This window comes from Coturnix japonica, chromosome 18, assembly GCF_054131305.1.
Source record: "Coturnix japonica strain WE chromosome 18, WE-NBRP24, whole genome shotgun sequence".
In the NCBI taxonomy this organism is placed as follows: Eukaryota; Metazoa; Chordata; class Aves; order Galliformes; family Phasianidae; genus Coturnix; species Coturnix japonica.
In genome coordinates, this window is record NC_140680.1 from 9808863 (window position 1) to 9836121 (window position 27259).

General features: G+C 48.7%; 1 protein-coding gene and 1 long non-coding RNA gene across 4 annotated transcripts in view; one reads left to right on the forward strand and one right to left on the reverse strand.

The window, feature by feature from the left end:
* Positions 1-77: 77 nt before the first annotated feature.
* LOC146757931 (uncharacterized) lies at positions 78-1368 on the forward strand. The gene is made up of 2 exons (XR_014935618.1): positions 78-218; positions 1266-1368. It is a non-coding gene; the product is annotated as an uncharacterized LOC146757931 (long non-coding RNA).
* Positions 1369-2181: 813 nt separating this feature from the next.
* NEURL1B (neuralized E3 ubiquitin protein ligase 1B) overlaps positions 2182-27259 on the reverse strand; it is a 104043-nt gene continuing 78965 nt past the window's right edge. For 2 of the 3 annotated variants that reach the window (XM_015876210.3, XM_015876211.3), the window contains exons 2-5: positions 9165-9725; positions 6216-6923; positions 5616-5741; positions 2182-5349 (exon numbers count right to left, since the gene is read on the reverse strand). In XM_015876210.3, coding sequence (XP_015731696.2) covers positions 5105-5349; positions 5616-5741; positions 6216-6923; positions 9165-9725 — 1640 coding nt within the window. In that variant the 3' untranslated portion in view covers positions 2182-5104. The remainder of the gene's footprint in view (positions 5350-5615; positions 5742-6215; positions 6924-9164; positions 9726-27259) is intronic. The other variant, XM_015876212.3, reaches the window with a different exon arrangement.

Below are 27259 nucleotides of genomic sequence, written 5' to 3' on the forward strand. Positions count from 1 at the left end.
GAGCCCAGAAGCCCTGGGAATGAAGAAGGATGCTTTGCTTCTCTTCTGGCACAGTCTGCCCTGCCTGTTGGACTAATAGGGGACCACCTGTTCCCATGACCCACAGAGCTTCCCAGGGCTGGCAGGCAGCAGCCACGTGGGTCTTCCAGTAGGTGCTGATCTTATCAAGTGCAATCCAGAATGTGGGAGCTCAGCTCCTCATTGCATCCAGTTGTGAGGTATGTCTGGTGCTCAGGTGCTCCCTACTTTGTCACCCCCAGCTTTCTCTTGTCCTGTCCCCAGGTGCTTTCTGCTCACCCTGAGTGTTGGTTGGCTTTGGGGGCACCAGGTCAAACAGAGCCGGTTTTATTTCCATGCTGACACTGCTGTCTGCTGGGCCTGATCCTGCTGGCAGTGGTGTTTGTCCCAGCTGGAGAATGAATGTGGTCTGCTTGGCTGCCTCTCCTTTGTGCCACCTTCTTCTCTTGCAGACTCAGAACCACATTTCTCTCCCTTGAAGACCTTCATGCCCTTTGCTTCTGTGGGTTTGTGGCTGGCTAAGTCTGTGTGCCCTTTCTACTCTAATTGCGAGTGCTGCAGATGCACTTCTGCAGCCATATTGTTTGGCTGCTGGAAACAATTAAGGTTTTCCTTCTAATTTGAGATTGGTGGAGCTGAAGGCACTCTGCATGCCAGAGGAATAATACCCACTCCCCTGTTGCTGCCTTCCCTTGTCCCTGGGAATGTGGACTTAAAGATACAACCTTCTATATGAAGAAGGAACATGGTGGTGCCTCTGGGCAGGGTTGCACTGGGAAGCCAATGGGGTGGTTCATCCCAGCCCTATTGTAGCTATTGAGAAGCCCTGACCATTCCAGTGAAACCAGAAGCCAAAGGTTCACTGGGATTTCAACCCAACCCTGCAACAGAGCCACAGTAAGAGGTGTCAATGTGTGAGTTGCATGGTGCATTTGGGAAGCAATGCTGCCTTGTCTCTGCTCTGGTAAAACTCCTTTGCTGTGGCAGTGAGTGGGGCCAGGCTCAGGTAAGGCAGAGCTGCCAAGCATGTGTCCCTGTCCCCTCTGGCTGCTGGCAGTCACAGCAGGGTGACAGCAGTGTGCCCTTGTCCCATGACAGTGCATCCTTGCTCCTGTCCTTGCTGAATATCCCCATTTCTCTCCTTTCTCTGCTTCATAGACCTCACTAATCCCACTGTTCCTCACCAAGAACAATGCTCTTTCTGTTGCTTCCATTCTAAATGAGGGCTATTTCTGCTTTCCTCCCAGACTGGGCCTCAGAACTGGTAGTGCTTCATTTTGCTGACACAAGTACTGTATTTGGCTCATCGAGCACATGACAGCATCGGTCTCTTGTTCCCAAAGAGCTTCCCAGCATCGCAGAGGTGTCATCCTCAGTATGGCATCAGCAGTGGCCAGTTCTTCTGTCTGCAAAAGGACAGCAGCCCCAGGAGAAAGGTGCCAATTTGGTGGCCACACAAGTGTGCCAGCCCTCTGTGCTTCTGTCTGGCTGAGCCCCCAAATACATAGTAAGAAAGAGGAGGTTGGCCCAGGGTAGGTGGGCAGCTCAGTGGGACCCAGTGCCCTCCTTGCCCACAGACCATGCCGGCTGGGGGGGGGGGACACGGGGATCTGATGGTGGGGGCTGGAGGCCACAGCTCTGTCTCACTTGCTCTTTAAGCCGGTGTTTCTGTCCATGTCTCGCTGTACTACGTAAGCGTGTATAAATCTACATTACTGTGGGCGGGTGGGTGGGGGTGGCAGCGGAAGGTAGATGTAGCTGTGTAAATGCCGTATCTATACTTTCACCATTAGGGGTTGGGTTTTGTGGTTTGGGGTTTTTTTTTGTTGTTGTTGTTGTTGCTTTTTCTTCTTTTTTTTAAATTCACTGGGGTTTGGAATTTTTATTTGGTTTTGGGGTTTTGTTTTGTTTTATTTTGTTTTTATAAGAAATAAAAAGAAACTGCTTGACTGGTTTCAAGCAACCCTTGTGACCCCGTCTCTGACTGGCGTGTGTCTGCACTGCTCCCAGCCCTGGCTCTGCACTGGAACTGCTCTGAACAGGATGCAGATATAAGGACATTGCAAGGGTGGTGACATCTAGGAGCCCTAATGTGCACTGTGTTGATTATTGCACTGGTCTGCCACGTTCTCAATGGTTTTTGAAATGCCAGGCAGCCCTCTGTACTTGCCAAAGTTTTATTTGTTTCATAAACAAGTAAAATTATATTAATGTAAAACAGGTAAATGGACAAAAATAAAACACACACGGCACTGATCACGACGCTATAGAGTACTGACATGAAGAAGTGCAGCTTCCCCACCCTCCCCCCTCCAGTCCCAATGAGTTGCTTGAGAAGCCCAATGCAGAGGTCCAATGTCTGAGTCAGCTTCAGCATGGTGTGCAGATCACAGGACTGAATCATAAAGGTAAACAGAAGTAACTTCCCCCCTTCAGGGCAGGAAAAGGGCTCCCCTCACTCTGCTGTTTCTTTCTTAAGAAAAAAAAATCAACAAAGAGGAGCAAGGGGGAAAAATCCATGGAAATAAACACTATTTTGCTACTGTATTTATATATATATATATAACTTCATATACATATATATAAATATATACAAAGCAGGCTTCTCGGTGAACACAAAACTCTATAAAACTACCATTGAATCTGGGTTATTTTCTCCCCTTTTTATTTTAAAAGTCGCTTTAAAAAGGATAAAAAGTGCACAGACACCCTTATAAGGCACAAACAGATCTTCTGTACAAGTCATGTATCATAGGACTGTTTAAAAAGAAATAGCAATACAAGGACTAACAATTAAATCTATCCAAGGCTGCCTCATCCTGGACATCTTTGTGAGAGGCCTCTGCCACCTGCTTCAGAAAATCCCTGTTGCTCTCTGACAGTGGATGTGCCCAATGCTGCCTATTCCCCACTCTGCTGGATGCTGGCTCTGCTCTTTCCCCCCCCCCCCAACCAAGAGCTCACTGGGTGCTGCCCTCCTGGAAATCACTCACAACTGCAGCAGCAAAAAACACCCCTAAACAACCTGCTCAGTGGCTGCCAGTAGTGGTTTGCTGTTTCTCCTTGATGGCTTAAATATAAGAGCTGCACCAAGAAATGAACCATGCATGCAGTCAGTCAGCCCTGCTTGTTGAAGATCTGAAGTGTCAGCCAACCAAATGGGCCACACACACTACTGCGGTGGGGTACCAGCTCCAAACAAAGCAGGCAGATCTGCAACAGGGAGCATGGGGACAGCCACTGGCATCTGTTAGTCCAGTGTGATCCCAGCCAGCATCCAGTGCTCTGAATTCAGCTTTCCTTGAGCTCCTCCTCATGCAAAGAGTTCTCATTGCATCCCATGCACAGCAAGGACACAGGGTGGGCAGCCCACCTGGCCAGGTGTCACCAAGCAGCTCCGTGCTGTGCCCACTGACTACAGCTAGGCCTTGAGCTATAAAGGCCAGGCTATGCAAGAGTGGGGGATCCAAAGGCAGGCAGCCTTGAGGTCACTGCAATGCTTCAGCTGCTGGAAAACAGCTCTGGCTGCTGGATTATGCAAAGGCAGTGCTGTACAGGCAGGGATGTACTAAGTTCCCCAAAAGGGCACTGCAATACCAGCAGACACTCGTGTCAATGGAGCAGGACAGTGGCTGAGAGATCCCATTCTGAAGCAGCCTCTCATCTATACACTAAATGGAAACACTCATCAGCTCTTTAAGTTAAAACAATAAAAAAAAAAGTTTTCTCTGTGCCCTGCCTGCTAGGCACATGTGGGACAGTTCATTGACCCCAGCAAGGGGGACAGCAGCCCCACAGCCCCCACTGGGCTTAATGACCAGGCCATCAGCAGTGGCAGCAGAGAGGCAGCAGCACATCCATGGCCTGGATGGACATGAGCATCCCTCTGTACTCAGCAGCCCTGCAGCACATAGGTTCCTTTTCTGTTTATGGACTGAAATGTGATAACTGCACCTTTCTTACTCACTTGATGGCACACAATCACCAAGCTAGAATGACATCAGCCCCTCTCTCACCCTCTGGTTTGCATCCTTGTGTGGGAAGAAGGAGCAGGGAGGAAGCCTGCAGGAGGACAGAGGGTAGGGGAGCTCCTGTGGGAGCACCAGGGAGGACACCAAGCCCTGCAAAGCCCTACTGCCTGCCCATACATTTCCCACCTCCTCTGGATTGCTGCTGCTCATGGCTGTCTAACATCACAGCTAATAACCATTTACCTTTTAAGTCTTTTAATAGACTCAGAGCTTTTCTTCCCACCCCCCTTGCAAAGCCACGTTTGAACCCTATTCATCCCAATTACTTCTTGCTTGTGGCTGAAACCTCCACTGGCAGCCAGTATTGTGGGCAGTGGGAGCTGTGCTGGGAAATCCAGAGAGGCAGCAGAAATATAGTACAGTCCCCAGAGAGAAGGTGAGCTCACAGGGACTGGGGGAAGAGACATGAGCCAGGCAGGACCCCATGAGACCACAACTGCCCCATGCTGGGAGGAGCAGAACGAAACTTGGGCTCTGTTCTGCCACAAAAAGCAATAGCTGCTGCAGTCAAGCCTAAAGCAGCTCCTCCACATGCCCCAAATGCCTGCTGAGAACTCAAACAAATGACAGTTTGGTTGTGCTACTATTTTGGCCTTCACTTGTTCCCCTTAAATGGATGGGTATTAAATTCTCAGATCACTTTTGACCACTCCAAACCCCCCCAACTGGGCCACGTTCTAATTTTGCTCCACCACAGCACCAGCAGCACAGAGCTGTCTGGGCAATCCAGCAGCACCCAACAAATGGCAGCGTTCCCTCCTGACCACATCAGCCTCATCCTCTGGAAGATCAAAGAGCTTGGCACAGAGAATTTCCCTTCTGCAGCTGGGTCAGGTCCCTACCACAATTCACTGTGCGGGCATGCAGCCCAGCAGCACGGCCTCATGTGATCCTTAGCTCTATTTGATCCCTGAATTGTGCCCTACCAATCAAATAAGGAAACACAGATTACGAGCCACTTGATTACAACTGACCAGCACGATAACCCATAAGCAGGGACGGAAAGGCATGGTTACTGCTAGCGGCTGTCTCCCTTCCCAAGCCCAAGCCGGGCGCTATGGGCGGTAAATCTTAATAACATCTTTGATGACCCGTCGGCAGATGGGGCAGCAGGCGTTGAGCTGCTTCTTCAGCTTAAGACCGCAGGTGTTGCAGAGGCACATGTGTCCACAGGTATAGATCACCGTGTCCACCTCGCTGTCAAAGCAGACGGTGCATTCCCCGTTCTTGCTGCTGGATGGCTCTGGAGGGGGGAAGACGGGAGAGATGGGAGGGCTCAGGGGAGAGCTGGGAGCAGTCACTAGAAGGAGGAGGAAGAACAAGGTCATTCAGTCACCAGGGTGGTGTACACCTGCCTGATAATATATAACATGTGGGTATGGGTCATGGATTGATGGTTGGATGAGATGATCTCAGTGGTGTTTTCCAACCTTAATTATTCTATGACCATCCCCAGGTCTATATTTAAGGCCCTTCCTCCTAAAGCCTTCCCCATACATGCCCCAGCATCCTCCACCAGCCAGTATCCACAACCCACCTGGCAACTGCCCACAAAGCTCTACTTACCGAGCGAAGACTCCGAGGCAGATGATGACCTGTTGACGCTGAAGGCCATGTCAGAGTCACTGTCGTACTGTGAGCCGCTGGGGGACCCTGAGGGCGAGACGGTCACTGGGCTGGACTGCACAGTGCCTGCAAGCACAGGGAGAAGACTCAGCCCCCTCAGAGCAGAGGGACACACAGACACATAGAGCCCTCTACTGAGCCCCGTGGTGAGCTGATGCCAACCCAAAGCACCAGAGCTGCCCTCACAAAACCCACTGCTCTTAACAAAGACAGGAGTCTAACGCCTGTTGGCTGGAACTGTGGGCTTATAAACAATCTTCTTTACACGCAATTCCTCTGAAAACCAGCCAGATGCACACGCAGCTCTCCTGGCTTCCTTACATGCTGTTCATTTTACCTCTCAGATCTCAGCCCTTTCTGGAGGGCTCACAAAGGCAGCTCTGAGACAGCTGCCATGAATTGCTCCGTCCTGCTTGCCAACACAAGGTTGGGTGAAGAGCTGCATATGCTCATCAGTGACCACCTCACACAAGCAGGCAATGACAGCTCATAGCTCCCTTTAACCAGCCAGGTGCTCCCTGTTATTCTTCAATAACTTACCCAGTATTTTGAGCTGGTTGATTACACCATGGATTGTAAAAAACACCCAGAGAGACTGCGAGGTATCCACACACATCAGCATGCCACGGCTCGCTCCGTTCACCCCATGGTGCACCTCGCCATTTGGCAAGACTGTGAAATTGAGGATGTCACCACTGCTGAGAACCGGGAAGGCCCGGTACACCACCCAGTACTCCTTGCGATCCAGGAGAACGTCTGGATCTGCTGGGAGCTCATTTGTCCTTAAAGTACTTGGATCACAAGAAGTGATGCCAAACGAGAGGGCCCCGTAATACGGCAACCCAAGGTGTCCCACTTCCACAAACAGGCTCTCGCCGATGTGCAAAGGGCGGTCAGAAAACACCAAAGTCCTATTGCTCTCTTGCCAGTTGGTGCAGGCGACCATCCGGTCCTGAGAAAAGGTGATGTCAGGTCCACGGGTGGGATGGAATCGCAGGTCTGTGTCCAGAAAGGCCGGGATTCCCTGGACACGCGGCCGCCGGTTGGGGCAGCAGGGGATGATGTGGTTGTCTGTTGCAAGTCCAGGCACCCGGCTCAGGTTTAGGTTTGCTATTTTGGCCACCACTTGGTTATTCTCCAGTTCATTGTTATTGAAGTTGGCTGAGTCGTGGTTGCTCTGGGGAAGGCAAGTGCTGAGACGGGCGTTGCTGAGGCGAGCAGTGGTCATGGTCTCTGCAAACATGCTATCTGTGAGATAAACCCAGCAATAAGGGGCATGAGAAACAATCGACTACTTTTACCACTACTTGTGTTATTATTTCAGCCTATGGATGACCTGAGTTCTGTTATTCTGAATAGAAAAACAAAGGAAAAATTAGATAGAGGTCAACCACTAACAAACAGAGAGCACTCATGTGGAGCAGGCAGCAGAACAGCTGCATCTTGGTACCAGCTGAGATGTTGCTAAATACTCATCTAATCTGGGAGCTCTTTATACTGGTGAGCCAGGAGAAACTACAAACTAGCACAGTCCTACAGTTTTCTTAGGCCTAATACCTTTGAGGAGGCTTTTTGAAGGAGGAAATATCTCATTATCCCAGTGTCCAAAAGTCTTGTGCAAGCTGAGTCTGCAACACAGCGATAGGTGAAGGAACAGAGGAATCATTGTGTATTTATTTTGCATTTACTAATGCCTTACGACTTCAACATGGTTAGGCACAGGTATGCCTAAGAGAGGTCATTCTACATAAACATTTCAAGCCTCACACCTCAGGGAAGTTGACAGCACTACAGAGACTCTGAATTGAATCACGACACTATAATGTGATGGAAAGCACCACAATAATAGCACAGTGGCAAAGTCTTTGGCTATAGCAAATGAGAACAAGCCCAAACGCAGTGGTCACAGAAACACAAGAAAAGAGCTGCTTACCTTCAAAAAGCCTCAAATAAGCAGGGATCTCCAGCAAGAGATACCCTCAGCACCACTGCCAACCTTTAAATAAGGGCTGGGAAGGGGTGGATCCTGGTTCCACCCCTTCAGGTCACTCAGCTAAATTGCATTCACCTGAGCTCCTCTGGGTTGGCCCTGCCTTCCCACCAGGTGCTCCATCACTGCTTCAGGCTGTGAATTAGCATTTCCACTACAAGAGTTTGTCAAGACAGCTCCTTGCTGCAGCTGTCATAATTAAGGTTTTTTTACAATAAGAGTTATTTTCCCCTTTTACAGCAAAAGTCAGCATGATGACTCTTAACTCATTTCTTCACCTTGGCCATGCCAGGCCCAGGGAGGATTTCGGGATTTGAGGAGGTTCAGGAGTCTTCTTTCTCCATGCCACGTGAAGTGACATGTGACATGCTTCCCCAGAGCTGCAAGCTGCATCCAAGCTTCATGATGCTGAGAGATACATTTTGTGCATCTGTATGCTGGCTGCATTTCACAGCTTTATCAACTTGCAGGATGTGGGGAGGAGGAGTCAGAGAGATGAACAGGTCTGTGGCTCAGCATCACCCTGGAGTCTAGGACAGCTTATGGGACTTGGCACCCCGATCCAAACCACAGCAGAGCTCAGGTGCCCCTGGCACAAACCATCACCTTGCACTTGGCCTCCACAGGCAGGATGGAGTGAGGGCAGAAATAAGCAGGGTTTTATCTGTCTAACTATAACCTACTGAGGAAGAAGGACTGCACTAGTAAAGCAGCTGCAGTGGGCAGTACAGCAAACACCCCCTCACCTCTGTGATGAGCACCAGAGGCTGGAGAGTGTCACAGTTGCAATTGCAAGATAAGCCACTGGAAAGGTTTAATTACACATTTGAGACAGAGCAGGCAGGGCAAAGTGTTGTTTATGCGTAGCTTTCTCGGCTGTAAAATAATTGGTACCATTCTGATGAATCTGTGTCAGAGCTGCCTGCCCCTAGACTAACCATTTCACAGCCTGCAGCTGGGACCTGGCTGTAAAGCAGCACCATGTTTTTCCATGCCATAGTAGCACATCTAGCACAGTAAAAGCTGGGGAAAGTTACATGTAAAGATTTCCATCATACAGCTGCATGTACAATGGAGATTTAGATTAGGGGTCAGTGTGGCACTAGCACTGATACCCAGAGCTGTGGGTGCCCCATCGCTGGAGGTGCCCAAGGCCAGGCAGGATGGAGCTCTGGGCAGCCTGATCTGGTGGGAGGCAACCAGCCCACAGCAGGAGTTGCTACTGGGTGTTCTTTGAGCTCCCTTCCAACCCAACTCATCCTGTGATTCTGTGACTCTTAGGACTTCCCATGACTGACTTCTCTGACTTGTCCTGTTTCCCACATCCCACATCAAAAGAAAAATCATTAATTTGATGAACAAAACCAATCAGAAATCAGTTGTTCTTAAGTGTCCCACAGAAGTAATCAACCAGATAAACCATTAAATGCATTTGTTCTCCATGAAGATGCTGCTGTGGAAAGAGCAAGTGGAAGAGCAAGGCCCAAAGACACACTTACCTAATATTTGCACTTCGTGGGTAATTCCATAGACATCTATGAGTGCCCAGAGAGGACCGGAGACTTTAATACCACAGTGAAACAATATTGGCTCCTCATCATTAATACTGTAGAAGACTCTCCCATGGCGGTCAACCCAGAAGGCCAAGACGTTGTCCCTGACAGCAAACCTCTCTGGCAGAGCTTTGGCCCAATAGCCAGGCCGGGTCACTAGGTCTGGGCAGGCGTACTTTGGTATGTCATCAGAGCTCATCTGTGACGGGTCGTGAATGGTGAAGCCAAAGCGCAGGGCCCCGCTCCAGCCATGGTGCACGGCCACCAGCTTCAGCCGCACCTTCTCATAGAGGTGGATGGGCCGGTTGGTGAAGGTGACCCCGTTACAGAAGCTGTTTCTCCTCGTGGCCCGTCGGGAGTGGGCGTCCAGCCGCACGTTCTTGCCCTTGGCGTGGGAGTGGAAACGTGGCGGCTCTGTGACGGCAAGCACTGAGCGTCGCTCATGGCTGCTGTTGGGCAGGCTGTAGTAGGGACGGCTGGAGACTGAGCGGGTCTGGTGGCCTGTGTCTGCAAAGGGAAAAAACAGCCTGTCAGAAGGGCCTGAGCATGGCCGTGTGTAGGCTCGGCTTTGAAACTCCACCACCAGCCTTCCCTGGCCTGGCACTTAGCACTATGCATTGGGAACTGCAATACTTAGGCTTAAAATGCTGTGCTCGCCCACAGCCTGCTCTTTGTTACAGCAATTTGGCCCTCTGCTTTATGCAAATATCGATGTATGTAAATATAGCTCTTGGGTGGAAAGGTTCGCAGCTTTCCTCTACACCCTGCAAAGCTGGGCAAAAAACTTCCTTTTGTTCTCATTGAATGCATCTGACTGCATTCGGAAAGGCCTGATACTTTCAACTGCAGCTCCCCATTTCCTATGTGAAATGCACGTGTTGTTAAATCATCGTTCCAGCTGGCTGGTGCCAGATTCTCACAATCTTTGAGAATCGTTCTTGTTAAGATCAGAGATCTCAACACGAAAGGCGTAAGGAGGATTTCTGCAAGATGTGCAGCCACTGGCTTCTCTGCCCCTTAATTTTGTAATGATGAACAGAAGCTTTTGAGCAACACAAACAAACTGAGACATTTAGCAGCTGCAGGACTACCTCTGCATCACCAGAGTGTTCTTCCAAAACTTTCAGCCCAGCCCTTGGTTCAGATATCAGATCCAACTGGCACAGGAAGGAACATTTCATCCCGCAAAGGCTCGCCTTTACGCAGAACCACCCATTTAAGCTCAAAGCACTTCATAAACCATGATTGTTTGCAGCTTCACAGCACCACAGATGGCACAGAGATCCTGCCATCCTCCTTTTACAGATAGAAGACGGAGGATTTATGGGTGAGATCTCACAGCGTTTGAAGTCAATAGCAATTTTGAGACCAATTTCATGAAGTTCAGACAAGCATGAAGCAGATATGAAAAAAGGAAGACTTTCAGTATTGAGCCCCAGCTGTACGTTCCTGGAGGCTGAGACTCTCCTTTTGCACATTCTGAAGGTAGGTCCCTGCTCTGGGACACCCGTGAGCACCACCACAGTGTCACCACCACTTTGGTCTCTCCTCTCTCACCCCCCATCTTCCCTTCTTTGTAGATTTTTAAAGCAAAAACAAACAGCATCCTGGGTGCTCAAAGTCACGCTGTTAAATATAACACCACATCACACGCACACTTTTCTATTGAGACTTTTTTGCCACGTTTAAAGCCCTTCCTTCAAGCTGTTTCCTCCCTGTGTGCAGCCCCTGGCTTTGCTCTGGGACAAGGGAAGGATTTTTCCTTCCTTTCGTGGGAAGGAACATCCAAAGACACCAGGAGCTGGGGAAGCTGACAGAGGAGCTTGGCTGGGACACTCTGTTAGCAAGCAAAATCAGCTACAGAAGCCAGAGGCTCCTGTTGCCACTAAGCACAACAGGGTACTCCTGAATTATGACAGGCAAATGCAGTGGCTAAATAGAAGCTCTTTTGTATTCTCCTCATTCAAATTGCATGTAACAACAGCTGCTTAGCACAAGGTAATGGTTAATCCCATCTGAACGCTCATGTAAATAGATACATCCCCACCCTAATGCCAGTAGGCGATTTGCCACTGCAATGCCAAGGACAAGGAGTCCTGGGTCAGATGGGGAGGGGAGTCCCTTGCTGTGGCCGTCCCCACAACATACCTTCTCCCTAGCACAGGGCAGTGCAGGAGGACCCAGGGGAAATCCTCCTCATTTGCTCTCACTCTGCCAGCAGGGAATTTTGGGACAGGGTTTAGGGATTTTTTTGTTGTTGTTTGTTTGCTGTCAAAACAGGAAAGCATATTGTGACTGAACAATAGGAAAGTCTCCAGAAGGAAATGAAGGGATCGTTTATTAATAACAACGTTCCCCCCCACACGAACACCTGCCTGTTGCCACCAGCAGTACAGCCTGACACAGCCTGGGGCAGCCAAGCATGGCCTGCCCACCACAGCATGTTGCTGTGTGTTTTGCTCATTGTGTCCCACAGGGGCCAGCCAGCCCAACAGGATGTTTGTGCATTGGGATTGCCCTCATTTCCTAGTTTGAATCGTGTTTCAGTCCCGCTGCTACTTCTCCAATCTCCCCTCTCTGACCCCACCGCAGGGTAATGGGGACCCATACCCCCAACCATATCTAGTTATCATACATTTGAAGATGCTTTGTCTTCTTTCCAGAAGCCCAGTGCACTTATTTCTTAGGTTGCAAGGAGAGAAAAAAGGCCAAAGGGTGGCAAGCAGCACAAAATCCATTCAGTAACGCTCGTTGCACAAGAAAAAGGGAATTCATCCAGTGCACCGTGCCTTATCTTTATGGTCGCTGCTTTATCAGCAACATTAGGACTTTTTCCTATTACAGCAGATAGGTTACTGTTACAACAACCCCGTTGAATATTAAACGAGGCTTCTGGAGATCGGGGCAGGTGGCTTTTTCTTTGAAACAGGAAAATGCCAACAGGTGGGGACAATGTAGGCAAGCTTAATGTCCCTATTGCACACCTGCAGAGCCACCCTCGTGGCTGTAACAGCATCCATGCACTGTACATCTGCTGCACAAAACCAGCCCTGCTTCCATAACCCTGATCGATTCCATCATGTGCCAATTGGAAAATGCAACCATACAATTAATAAATAGCCCCACTTAAATTCCTGTGGTTTGCATGAGCAGCCCAGAGCCCTGCGCTGACAAAGGTCTCAGTCTCCCACTAGTTACTCTGATCCTTTTCTACAGGCAGCAAACACGGGCAGGGAGTGTGTCAGAGCCCTGCAGAGCCACCAGCGTGTACTTCAAGGCTATTCTTTAAGGCGCTGATGCCCTGGCACTGCTACCCAGAGCTGTGAGTTCCCCATCCCTGGAGGTGCCCAAGGCCAGACCGGATGGGACCTTGGGCAACCTGATCTGGTGGGGGCCATCCTAGGGGGGGTGAAACTGAGTGACCTCTAAGGTCCCTTTCAACCCAACCATGCTGTGATTCTATGACATCACTAAATACAATGTAGGTGTGACTTTGATGTGTGGCAGTTTCAGAACAGTGTCTGCCACCCCAAAATCTCCTGAGGTGTCTGGGGGTATCAGCAGGTCCCCCTGCACCCACTGCATTCTCTCCAGCCATGCATCTCACTCTCGCTGTGTACATGCATGAGATCTGCTGCAAAGTTGGCCCCATCTTTATTACAGCTTTTTAGTTCTCCTGCATATAAATAGCACTAAGAATATGCAGAAGACAACGATTAAGCAGAGGAAAAAAATCTCTTCTCCCCCGTATTATTAGTGAATCTGGGTCAATGAGTCTGCAACTCTAGTACTAAACAAATTCTTAGACTCAGTTAAGGACAGACAGAGCAAGAGCGAGCAGGAGAGAGCTGGAGAAAAGGCAGAGTTTGTGCCATAATCCCTGCTTAAGCGCTTTGGTGCACGTGCTGAAAGCAGCAGTGTGATGGATGGGAGCCCTGGGGTGGCACTACATGCTGCACCCCAGCCCAGGGCTCGTGCCATGGCCACACTTGAGAGCCAAAGAGCTCCAAGCTTTCAGCGATCTGAAAGCTATAGAACATGAGATGCAAAATTAGGCTCACTTCATCTGCTGGTCCTGAACTGTGAGTCCATAAGTGTGGTTTGGGGATCAAAATCAATAAGTAGACATTTGGGGCTGGGCAGCAATGAGCTCAGCTGGGGACGAGGGATGGGACAGAGGCAGCAGAGGGGTGGGAAACCCTCTTATTCTCCTTGGTTTTACTGAATGCATACAGAAATGGGGTATTAACATCTAAACTCCAAAGGACTGCAACACTAACCTATTTTTGTTCCCAGTGGTTATTGCTTTGGGCAAGGCTGGGATCCACTCCCATCTTTCGATGAATCACTTTTGTTAAACCAAGTGCACTGTGCTCACTGCCAGTTAGACCCAGCTTAGGCCAACACCCAACGATCTCACTTTCAGCCACAGTTCTGCTGTTACATCACACACCATTTGCCTTGTGCATTCCCCTTCTCCAGTCTGACTCAAGCACAGTCCCACAGCTCTCTTTTCTCCATTGTCTCCTACAGTCATTAGTCTTTGGCTTGACTGCACAGCACAGCTCGAGTGTGGAGTTTCAGAGACACATTCATAATTTTCATGGCACATTGTACCACTGGGGTCTGTCTCACACATACAGACCACAAGCACAGCCTAAGTATAGCCAAAGACCTCACATCCTGGACTCCCAGTGCCAGCCATGTCCTCAGGCCAGAGGAGCTGTGTCTGCAGGACACCCGTTGTGTCACTGCTTCATCATCCTTCATGGGATCCTACTATGATTTTTCTCACAGACCAGAACACAAACCTGGTTTTGTCTCCTTGCTCCTGGTTCCTCTCCACTCAATAATTCCTAATTTCCAAGGCAACTCTTTTTTCTCCTCCCTCCAGCACAAACTGCTCAGAATTCTTTCTCAGAGCCACGCTTCATCTTTGAAACCCATCGCTTTGAAGTTGTGTTTTCTTTCCCCAAACATGACAGTGATTTGTTAGTTATGGGCACACGTGACTGGCGGGACCGCTGACATTGAGATGCTTCACGTCCCCTCGCTGCCAGCAACGCACACAGTGACCATTAATGCGAACAGCCTCCCTCTTTCCATCAAATCTCCTTTCTTCTGACCAGCTGCACCCAGTCATCTGCACTGAGGGTTTATAAATAGTGGCCGTGCCATTCCAACACTAATGGCTTTTAATGAAATCGGAGAATGAAATGCATTCCCTTCGACTACTCTCAGAGCAGCAGTCTTGTCCTATCCCAGAGCTGCAATATAGGGCTCATGGAAAGAGCGCTGTAGCCCAGCACATCCTTCCCATCCAGCACAGGCAGGAATAAAAAAAAGGGAAAAAATGTTGTTGTCTTGGATGCAGGAAACCCACCCATCCCCTACAGACACACCAGGAGGGCAGCTTGTGTGACAGGAAGCAAACAACACGTGAAAAGTTGTAGAGGTGCCTTAGCATAGCTTTGATTCCATTGTTCCCTGCGTACACCCACAATGTCGGTGTTTATATTGCCTTCAGCACCGATTTCGGGCTGTGTACGACGCACACTTATCCCCCTCCCACCCCCAAACAACCCTGGTTGGAGGCCAGCCAGCATCCAACCATGGAGCAGTGCTGTCAGCAGGGCTGTGAAACCAGCCTGACTCCCAATCTCCAATAAAAACACATGAAAATTTCCCTGTAAGCACTGAGATTGTTCAGAGACAGGGCTGCACAAAGGAAGAAAAAGCACAGGTGAAGGGTGAGAGCAGCACTCAAGTGATGTTACGTGAGTAGAAAGGAGAGCCAGGCCATTCATTTCAGATTTCCATTTTTTTCCCCATGACAAAAGGGATAACCCTGCTTTCTCAGGTTTGTTATTGAAGCCACCATCATCTTTATCCCCTCTGTACACAGTGGTTCTAAGAGTCCTTTTCTTTTTCCCCTCCCTCATTACAACTTCTCTAGACGGAGGACAGGAAAGAATTCAGTTAAAAACGACAGAGCTATTTCAGTCCAAACAGGGATGGATAACCAAGACATCACAGTGGCACCCATACGGGGCTTTCATCTGTCCTAAGGGAGACACAAAACCAAGCAAAGGGGTAAAAAAGGCCTCTAGGAAGCTGTGCTCCCAGCAGTCCTGAGCCCAACATGGTGCAGCGTACTTAAACTCTGTCCATAGCTCCCTTTGTATTTACACACAGTTTAAACAGTGATCTGGCAGAGAGAGGGGAAAATGCTTTGGGAGGAACGCATGGCTGAGGAAGCTAAATAAAGAAGTGGCCAGGTCTTCAATCATCCTATATTTTATATATACAAAGGCTGTGATTTCACTAAGCTTTTCAGAAACAATATGCAAAGAATCCAAAGCAGGGCAAAGAGATGGGAATAACTGGTTACAATTAAATTCAGGGGGCAAAGCACTGCTCTTCCACTGGGCTAGGGGAGTCTCCTACAGAAGAAATTTATCTTAAAATCCAACTGTCCTTCCATTCTTTCTTGTTCCTCATCCTCCCCTGTCCCGTCACTTGCTGGATATTTTAGCAGCTGCTCTAAATAAATTCAATTCTGCAGCACGGAAATGAGGATGGGAGGGCCCTGCTTGTCCCTACCGTTCCCGGTTCTCCTTCCTTCACCGCCTTTATTCTCAAGCCATTTGATGCCTCTGCAGTTTTCCATGGTTTTTATGATCTCATCACAGCTGGAAAGCAGGATCATTTGTTAATTATTTTCGTTACCGTTCAACTTGGGGATTCTTTACTTTTTATAACGAGTCGTTTCCTTGCCTCTTTTTGAAATAGCACTTTTTATGGCAGTGTTCCCAACTGCTCAAATCTCAAAGACAGGGATTGGGTTTAATACAGCCCCAGAGAGGGTCTCTCAGGCCAAGCAACTGAAACTGCTCAGCAGGAAAAGCTCCAGCTATACAACTGTAGACGGACACCTTGTCAGGGATAAGGAGACTTATTGCTGGAGACCTCTTCAGATATCTCAAGCAATGTAATGTTGAATAAAAGGAGCATCTGCCTTTGCCATGATTGTACGGTGTTCAATTTAATCGGGCAGCTCTTCTGAATGTTTGACCTCCTCGTCACAAATGTGCAGATGGGATCTCACCCAACTCACATGCAACTACAGTACATCTTTTTCTGGCGGCTTCAGTTCACGTTCAGCTGAAGCTACAGCTTTTTCTAAATACACATCTTTAGAAACAAAGCCAGAAGTCTTCAAAAGAAGCAAGCAAACAAAAAATAAAAGACGGAGGAGAAAAATAAACAGTGGAGCATTTGTTGCTGGTGCAGAAGCAGAGGAAAATGCTGCAGGAAGAAAAGACCAATCCTTCTTCCCTCGGCTGAAGCTCTGTGAGATGTGCGGCTCTGTGCGGCGCTGCAAAGCAGTGTGAGACGGGCTGTTGTGCAACGCTTGGCTGCCGCGTGGCTGAGCCGTGAGATCCCTTGCCATGATATTTACAGGAATTAATCAGAGGAAACAAGAGCCACTTCAAGACGTTAAACTGTCCAAACAAAAGAAAATACAGTCATACCAGTACTGGACACACAGTGACCTCGACCCCTTCCTTCAGCTCAAACACCTTCAATTATTTCAACACAAGAAGGATTTGAGAAAGAGGTTTATTTTTAAGCCCCCGTGTCCATCTTCTCAATTGGATCCCAACACACCTCAAAAGATGCCTTTCCCCTTTTTCTCTCTCTTTGTGGCACCGCATCTAGAAGACAACAAAGACAGAACCCTGCCTGTGTGAGACATTTCCTCCCCTTACTGAAGATAAAACTTCTTTATTTTAGCCAAAAAAAAGAAGGCTAAGCACTTTGTCATTCCCTCCTTCTAAGAGAGGAATTGCTCCTGAGAGATGGGAGCTAATGTGTGAATTACAGAAAGCCCTGCATCCTCACAGCTCAGCGGGGCAGGCAGAGCGCAGCATGGCTTTGTATCACACTTTCCCACCTTTGGGAGCAGAGCTTGGACCACTGCTCAGCAAAGCATGCTCAGAGACTTCGAAACACTTTGCTGAGGAGGTGTGAGCTGCTGCTCTTTCTTACAGCTGGTTCAAATTGCTTTGTGCTCCTCATAGATCACTTAGGCCGATAAAATCTCACTGTACGGTCAACCAGCACACTCCTTGCTAACTGTGCAACTGGGAATTCCAGAAATCACTAATGAAACAATATAAACAGCTGTCCGAAACCTCCAGTTTCCACCCAGATGGCTCCTGTTTCAATTAACAGAATCAAACTTTAATTCAGAGTCCGTCACTGGCCCTGGTTGGGTTTACTTGGAAAAACACACCTATAAATCACAAGAGAAAAACTGCGGAGGGAAAGAATTTGTTTCTCTCTGGGTGTTGTTTTTTGGTAGAGCACAGTGTTATTGTCAGACAAAGACTGCACACCGCTGTGCTGACAGCTGGGAGCCTCCGCTGGTCCCCAGCACAAGCAAGGCTGTGGCACAGACACATGCTGTCCCTCCACTACTTCAACCCTCATGGCACCAAGTGCCCCCCAAACTGCACATGACACTCTCAGGGTTTTCTGATATGGAAACATACAGAAAAAAAGGCTGTCAAATGCATGGAAAGCCTCAATCCACCAAAACAGGCACAAATGAGGGCTGGGTCCTCCAGACCCAGACCTGCAGATCAGTGGCCTAAAACCATCCTGATAGCAGTGCCATGGCATAGCCCCACCAGAAGCAGTGCAGCCCGGAGGTGACGGTGGTGGCATGGGTCCATAGGGGACATCCAGCACGGTGCTGTCACAGCGTGGTGAGTGCACAGCTCAGTACCTGGCTGTGCTTCCACCCAGGACCCACAGCAAGGCTCTGCCCCCCAGGATGTCCAGCTGAGGGGTTGAGTGGGGTGGAAGGGCAGGGAACATCTCCAGGGAGCTAAGAAGCAACTTTCCATTTGTGTTTTGCTTCTAAAGTGCACTTTACATATTTCCAGGAGCAAGAGATATTTCAAAAGCAACGTGATACCCTGAACGTCATTTCTGAAACGGGGCTAATTTCTAGGGAAAATAAATTTTAGTGGAGAAAAATGTGAGTACTTCTACAAAGTGAGACTTTCCAGCTGTTCCATGCAGGGCCTGCACTGGGGGGAGAAAGCTCTTCCCAGTGCTCCCAGTGTCCTCATGGGACAACTGCTTAGTGCTCCCACTGCCAAAATGGAGTGGAGATGGCTGAATGCTTGGGGGTTCCCAGGCCTGGCAGCCCCATATGACAGATAGGAAATAACCCACAGTGCTGGTGGGAGGGGTGCAAGCTGGCACAGCTCTTGTCTGAGTGGGAAAGGGACTGTTTTAACCAATGAATTATGATGGAGACAAAACAAATGAGGTTCTGAAGTTCGGTTCATAGCTGCCCAAGCTTCCACTGTAGTTCTGCTCTGAGGGATCAAACCTTCCAGACAGCATCTGCCAATCTGATCTGCTGTTAAATGGGAGAGAAAAACACTGTTCTCTCCCACCTGCACAGAACTGCCTGTGCTCGGTAATTTGTTGCCTTGATAAATTCAATTTGCTTGAGTTTCCCTTTCTAGATTTGGCTGGTCAAACTAAACCATGAAGATTATTCATGGAAACGCAACCACAGTTGGTTACTAGGATACAAAAAAATCACTCAGTACGTTTCTCCAATGAATAATCCCAGCAGAACACACAGAAATTCAATAAATTATGAATTTCTCTTTCTCTTTAGCATAAGCAGTGCAGTTGCAGAGGTATTCCTTGGAACCTTTTAAAATAAATTAATATCTTTATTACTATGCAATAGCAAAACAAACAGGATCACCAGCTGAGCCCTGCAGGTGAGCCGCATCCTTTGTCGAGACATGCATGTTATTTTGGAACAAAGCAGGGTGCAGACGGACAGCAGAGCCATCACTCCAGCATCTGCAGTACATGCTCATGTATCAGAGAGGAAAACGTGAGCAGGAGGCTGCAATGATTTGGAAGAAGGCATTCTTCCTTCAGCAAAACCTCTCTTCCTGAACAATTCCATGTATACAAAAGGTCTCACCTAACACTGCTGCCAGGTTGCTGAGCCTATAAGTGAAACACAAGTTCTCCTGCCCAGGATGGCAGCTGGCAAGGCGCTCCATGGGAGGCCAACAGCGCTGCTGCTGCAGAGGGGGAATCACTGCTCAGAGTGCAGCCAGAGCAAGGCCAGTGTCTGGCACCCAGACATCACTGGAAACAACACCCAACTTTAGGGATTGATTGGGGATACTGAACAGCATTTGGTCTTTTTTGGTGTGTGGCTTTATTTTGCTTTATCTTTCCCTCACCCTCGTAACGCCCCTAATAACAGCAATCCATCCCCAGGCACGACGCAGTACAGACCGCTGTTCAAGGCTGAGGTATTTAAAGGCACACCAAAGGCTCTGCTGGCTAAGATCAGTTTTTATAAACTTTAACCGAGATGGATTTCCTTGAATCTGTGACTTGTGAAGCATCTGTCCTTCTCCCCCTCTTCCTTTGATCACATTGGCAGCACTGCTGCTATGCTGCTGGCAAACCGCACGGCAATTGCTATTTCAGACTCACAAATCAGACACCAGCGTGAAGATCTGCCTTGTGTTCTTCAGAGGACATCTCCCCTCCAGAAGAGACCAACCGAAATGCTTGGCATTCCGAAATGGCTGCAAGCCCTCTCCCACTGCATTCTGTTTCCCAGCTGACGGGGTCTTGCTGTGCAGGTCTTGTCCCCAGCCCTGCTGGCACATGCTGACATTTGTCAGCCACTGGCCACAAAGAGCTTTGCTGCTTATGGCCAGGTGGTGCCAGGCCATTCACACCCTCCTGCCATCGTACAGTTGGTCCCTGCAAACCATTGCATGGAAGCCATCACTGTTTTACAAGCCCACCCAAAGGACATAGCGCTATTTACAGGTTGATGCTATAAGTGAAACAACAGGCAGTTAGTAAATGATTTCAAGTCTTATGCTTGGAAGCCCTTTCACTTTTCAGGATGAAGTCATCAGGAGTTTTTGATGGCATCCCAATGAGAGCCACAGAACCACCCTGGCAGCATCCCTCAGGAACGTGGTTAATGGGCATGGAGGTGGTGGTCAACACTTGGACTTAATCTTAGAGATCTTTTCCAACCTTAATGATTCAATGATTCCAAGGCTCACCTGGCTCCCTCTCACCCCAGTGGGCCCAGCTGATGAATGAGTTGTTCATCAGGATCTCAGGGATGCAGATCACTCCAGTCCCATATTCCACCACGGCTTTGCTTTGCAGAGCACATACTCTGAGGTCTGCTCCTGTCCCCTCCCCAAAATTGCAATGTTCTTCAGCATTGGTTGGTCTCCTCCTCCTCTTGGCAGCAATTTGGTCACCATCAGGACACCAGTCTGGGCATCTTAACCCAGTCCCAAAGGCCATCTGCAGCTGTAGAGCAGCAGGAGGGGAGGCAAGTTGGAGCAGTGGGTCCACAGCCTCAGTTCTGCTGAAGGATTTTCACTCATCAAAAAAGAGCTCTGCCCAACCGTGTCAAGTTCAAGACCCCAAGAAATTGCAATTTCCCCTCATTAGGAATTATGCTTTCAACTTCAGCATCGCACCGAGGAGATAACTTCTGAACTTCACTCCATAAATTACAAAGCACGTTAAGCTGAGAAGCCAGAGCCCCATGAGACCACAACAGAAAGCGGGCTGAGAAAAGCTGCTGCCACAATGTAGTTATCACCGAGGAAAGAGAGATAAACCTGAACGAAATTATTTCATTTCTGCTGCCAAATGGGATATTCTATCTTTTATCTTTGGCTTGTCAAGCGGGGTTTGGAAGATGTAACATTCGAGTTACGGAGGAGGGCAAAAATCAAACAGCTATTTTCCCTGACATTTGGAAACCTGACGGAAAACTTTCACTCAGGAAATTCTCCCTTGTCTGCCCACCTGCCCTCCATTGTTGTTGTTACACAGGCTGTGAAAAGCTGAGATTTGCTTTTATGTGATCTACTTATTTATCCCACGTAGCTGAAAGACATTATGCCATCGGGAATGCAATCACAAGGAAACAGGAGTCACCGATGAGGGAATGGTTAAAATGGGACAATTCCTAAAATACAAAAGTCTCATTATTATGTAAATATCCACAGTGGAACAAGAAAATGAAAGTGTTTTATGCAAGTATCTAGAAAACAACTCCACAAACACAACTGCATCCATTTTCCTCTCTGTAAAGAATCAGTAGTTCTTTAAAAAAAAAACCCTAAATGTGATTTTCCTGCTGTACGAAAAGCTTTGAAATGCAGTTAAATGGTTTTATTCTTTAAAGAGTCTTCCTGGGTAATTCTCAGCAGTGAGCGAAAAGTCATTGCTGATGTTCTGATTTGGTTTCTTCATGCCGGTGTTGTTGGTGTAGGAGGGAGAAAGTCATAGGGCAGGGAAGGGATGGGGTCTGCTCCTCCCGGTGGGAGAGCTTTGAGCTGTTCTGCTGCCGGAAGGCTGAAAGGATGGGAGAGAAAATGCTCCCCGAAGCAAAGCAAGCCCAGCTTACACAAAGCAGAGGAAGAAATCTCCCTGGACACAGAGGGAAAAACAAATTAACAAGCAAGAAATCACCTTCCCCTCCCTCGCTCTGCCCTAAAGCCCTGCTTCATCTGTTCAGACACCAGGAATTCAGTGCTCAGAGACAACAGGCAAACCAGCTTTGGAGAGAGGAGCTGGCACAGGTATGCCGAGATGCAGCTTTCAGACAGACGTCTCAGTGCCAGTGATTCATGGCTTTTAATGTATAGGAGAAAAAAACGCAGCCATCAACAAGACACAGAACGAGGCAGAGGAAACTGCGCCTCCTGCCCAGCTGGCACACACCTTAATAAGGGACCTGCGGGGAGCTGACACCCTGCCAGCAGCACTGCCTGTGCAGTCAGGTGGGACAGAGTGGTTCTCAGGGCAGTGGCAGCACCTAGGGGCACCAAAACAGGCACATTGACCGCAGCCCTCCAGGACACAGCAAGCAAATGATGTGCATATGCCTCTGGGTATTGCCTGGAGAACCAGCAGCCACACTGTGCTGTGGTGCCAGAAGCCCCAGACGAGCCAGCAGCTCCTTTGTAGACAGATAGGTGCTCACATGAGGCAGCCAGGAGCAGCAGTGGGCACAGGGAGCCAAAACGCTGCGGGCACGAGGGAGGCGAACAAAAGGGATAGGCAGACGGGAAGCCAAAGAGATGGAGGAGATTGCGCACACCTGCCCCAGGAGGAAGTTGAGATGAGAGATGACGTGGGATCACATCTGGCCTCATCGCACCTCACCACCCCACACATGTCCCTGCTCGTGGCTCCAGCCAGCTCTGCCCCTGCCTGGCACATCCCACCTCGTGCACACCTGCCCTGTGTGAGCCTCCCAGTATGGACAGGTTCCATAAGCAGCAGGAGGTCAGTGCTTCTAAGTCCAACGGTGCAGGAGGACAGCAAATGTCTGAAACTGCAACTCAATCAGCTCGAATGCTAAACGCAGGGGGGGTAATGAGGAGCAAGGTGCTTATTTTCGTCCCTAATTCAAAAGCCACTAAATGTGATATGTGAGAAGGATCCTTACTAGAACGGGAAGAAAAGCATGGCGTAAGCTTCCAAGTGACTCATCCTCTGCACGCCAAGTAAACATTAATTCCTGCACATTCAAACTAGACTGACTAAGATTAAACACCTTAAACACACTTAGGCACCTCCATAGGTTGTATAGCTTTCATGGGATGGGAAGCAGCAATTTCCTTTTCCTATGGTAAGGGCTCTCCAGCAGCTTTGCCTACAACCACAGCCCAAGGTGCACCATGGTCTGATGGCATCATGCAGGTCCTTCCCTGTAGCAATCACCAGAGAAATGAAAAAGTGCCATTTACTGAATGCTCTACCTCCTTCATACAGCAATTCCCCTTCAGAGTAATAAAACAGGAAGGAAGGCACCTGCACAGCACAGCCCAGCATGGAGAGCAGTGAAGCGTGCCCTGCTCTGATGACACACTTGGCAGCGTGCTGCCAGTGTCTGGCAGCCCCGAGGGCTGCGTGCACAGCTCAGCACAGCGCTGCCCTGCCGGGTGCTGGCCTCCCAGCCCCACTGCTGCAGCATCATGGATACCAATGGCAGCGTGGAATTAATCACACCAGTTGGCTGTGGCACATTTTTGGGTATGCGCTGTGCAAGGCTGGTTAAAGATAGTCCTCAGTAGGAGATCAACCTGTTCCAGCTCTAAATCACGGCGAGGGCTGAGCAGTTTCACAGGTTTCCTTTTGAAGAGTGGAAAAGCAGAAAGCTACAAAGGCAGCAGTGAATTAATCTATTCTTTGCACTTCTGTGACCTTTCTCCTGGAGATGCTTCATGTCTGCATGTTAATTAATTAACTCTCGTATGCCCAAGTGAGGCAGCGCTGCCTACCTCCCCAACTACAAAGCGAGACGCAGGGAGATAAAGCCACTTGCTCAAAGGTTGCACAGGGAGTGGGCAGCAAAATCAGTGACAGACTCCAGAAAGCTCATCTCCTGAGATGGGAGAGGCAGGAGAGCAGGCAGAATGGGGCTGTTGTGTGGGGCAGCACAAACATCTGTAATCACAGTGATGAACTGGACCCAAACCACAAACTAGGCTGAACAGCCACCTGATGCACTCAGACCTGAACAACCTGAAGTGTTATTGTGTAGTTTTGCTGAAGTCAAGCTGGAACCAAACCAGAAACCTTACGAAGCTGTCACAGCGCTGATAACTCCTCCTACAGTGTAACACTGGCAATTAAACAGCGAGGAGAGACAAGAGAACAGTTTTAAACAAAAAAAGAAAATGCTTCTTGAAGCTGAGATTTTACCCCTGAAAAAGGCAAAGATTTCTTTCCACCCAGTGGTCATTGCTACTCATTCCATTCAAAAGAACAATGTACATTACTATAATGGGCAGCAGAATACTAGCAAGGATACATAGAAATAACACCTTTTACTTTTACCCACAGGCTGAGAATTGCTGCTGCTCTGCTGTACCTGGGACCCACTCACCATCACTACTTGGAACCCATTCAGAGATGGATGCATCAGCCCGAAATAGGTCAATGATAACTTGCTGGGAAAGAGTTCAGCTTTAAAAGCATTCCCCTTAAGGATACAAAATAATGTCTAGAAAATAAGAAATCGAAGCCATTTCTCCTAAAACAAGCCCCATTCTCTCTTGTGTTTACCAGACACAGATGCCACTCATACTTGGTATTCCTCGCAGTTGTGGGAGAAGCGCTGCACCCAAATCCCAGCCGGATTCTTAAAAGGGAATTTGGCTCCTTTGTTAAATACCGACGGCCCTATTTGGGCTGGGATCAACAACTGCATCCCAACTGCAGTGTCCTCTGCTCGCCTCCTGCCCAGCTGTCCCTGGTAGCACTGCAGGACACTTGCTGCTCACTAACTGTCACCCCTTTTATCTCCCACACCTTCCTGCTCCATATAAGGGCTTCTCCAGGTCAGGGAACTTTTACCCTCTCCCAATCTGCCTGTCGTCATAGGGATCCGTGTTCTTCACACCCTCATCCAGCTGCTAACCCAAGGCAAGCAATTAGCGTGGAGAAATTAGCACCATCCGCAGCAGCCCCAGTATCAGCAGGGCCATGGCACCCCGCAGCAGGGAGCACTGCTCCCAGCCTCCCCACCCACCCTGCAGGTCGGGACAAGTTCTGCCCGTTGGTTGCAATGCTGCACGGCCCGTTTGTCACCTGTAGGAGACAGAAAATCGACGTGCCTCAATCACCAGGAATTCACTCTTGCTTAACCGCCTGCCCGCAAACTATCCTCATCAATGGGCAGGAGCAAGGAGAAGGAGGCACAAAGCCTATGGACATCTGAGTGTGAATTCCCACAGCCAGGTCACAGCGTGCTCCGGGAGGGCTGGGAGGTGAGGAGCAGGCGCCTATTGAGGACTAGCACCCAGCACCCAGCTGTCATCGCGATAAGAGCACTTCCACCAGCACGCACCCCGGGGCCACTGTGCAGCGTGTCTGACACATCTCAGCCCTCTTCCATCCCAGTGCCTCCTCAACCGGTTCAAATATAGAAGCTGCCTCTTGTCAGCCCATGCCTATTACTCATTTCAGTGCCGCTCTGGGTAGAAGCCTTGCTGTTAATTTGACAATGCCTTCATCCATTGTGTGTTAACCATGAGGCACTTGGCAAGCACAAGTTTCCCAAGCTCTCGATACAAATTTCTCCCACATCGATGGCGTGTGCTCTTCTGTCATTGAATGGAAACGTGCACAGAGGGGATTTAGAGCTGCAGCGAGCACAGAAAACCTCTTTGAACACATCCTTGTTTAAAAAAATGAACTGAATTGTGTTCAACAGGATTGAAAATGCAGTTTTACTATTTGAGGACTGTATGTTCATTTATGTCATCATCATTATGTTATTATAAAACCCAACCTGCTGACTGTTCGTCTTCTTCAGGAGCTTAAGGATGAAGGCCCCTCTACAACTGAATAGAAACAAAAGTCATTTCCCACCTTCGTCTATTTATGGTGAAGGAAAGAGTGAAAGTGGAACGGCTTCTGCAGGGATATCAATTAATCAGTGTAACACCACAAGAAGGCAGATATTAGTTTGGAGGAGTTTCATTTTCATTTTATGTTTAAATAAACTATTGAATGCCATTGCACTGGGATGAGTAATTCCTTTTTTAGCTAAAACAGGAGTGAAAATGAAGAGCTCAGTTTGTCAGGGTGAAAAAAAGAGGTGTACTTCAGACAAAGAAGAGGAAAGACTTAATTCTGATTATCTTGGGGTAATTCTAAGCAGCTGTGGCTTGTACAGATAGGACTCCAACCAATCATTCCATCTGCTGGAAAAACTTCACCACTTTCAAAACCCCCATTCCAGGAGCAGCCCTAAGCTCACTTCCCTCCCTAACAACATGTGACTAACGAGAGACAAACAATGCACCAAGAAGATCGATATGAAAAATGGCTGAATCGCATCCAACTCAACAAAAACACATTTTTAGACTTTAAAATAACCAATGTCCATAATCTCTTCTGCAGCCACGGGCAGCAGCTTCTTCTGACCGCCATTACTCCATAGCAACAAGACATGGCTCCATGTGGGGATGAGACACGCTGCCGGCATCTTTCAGCACGTCAGCAAACAACATCCAAGTGCCCTGCGTGGTTTTTTTGCGCAACTTGACAAATGGCTGCAAATGGACTCTCCCCAGTAAGGCAATGCTCTGCAGACAGCCTCCACCTGGCAGGATGGGGCTGAGCCTTTCTAGGCCATGAGCACGATGTTAAGAGTTGGGAGGTCTACATAAATCAAGCCCTAAGTTTTGCTATTTTCTTTTTCCCATCCAACTTTTCCTCTTTCTCAACGACTTCTAAAAGCGCCACAAGGAACTCTTTCATCGCAGGGCTGCGGTACCACTGATGTCATCCCTTTTTTTAACTTCACGTGTGTGAGGCTGTGCATGGGAAGGCTGCTCAGCACAGACAGCTCTAGGAACAGCAGACACAGTGCTCAGCTCCTGCACAACAGCTCACAGCAAGACCCCAGCCTCAGCATCTACACAGATCTTTCCTCTGGGAAGTCCCATCCTGACCAGGGGATCATCCCCTGATCCCAGGACTCAGCCCTTGGCTCTCCAGGCTTTTGGCACACATCCCTTGGTATTGCCTCCAGCTCAAAAGCTGACCCACAAAACGCATTTTCTCCAAGGTCATGCACTCCTTACAACACCAATTTGGGAGGTATTTAAAAAAATATATAAACTTCCTCCTCGTGAAAGAATCTGATTTTCCATTTAAATGTAACAGAGAGTGAGAGGAGATACACAAGCTTGCAAATAGAAACCTAATGGCAGGTTCATAGCCAAACCACAAGCCAGAAGCTTTCTTTTGTGCCTTGAAGGTCCCAAGTAGCCTCTCTGCAAGGCACATCCAAATGCAAATCCATTCCTCCCTTTATTTCTATATTCAGCTCTCTGGCTGATTACAGAGAGGCATGTGTGTGCATTTGATAGGTCCTCCCGCTCCTTGAATAAGTTTAATAATACCCTTTTTAT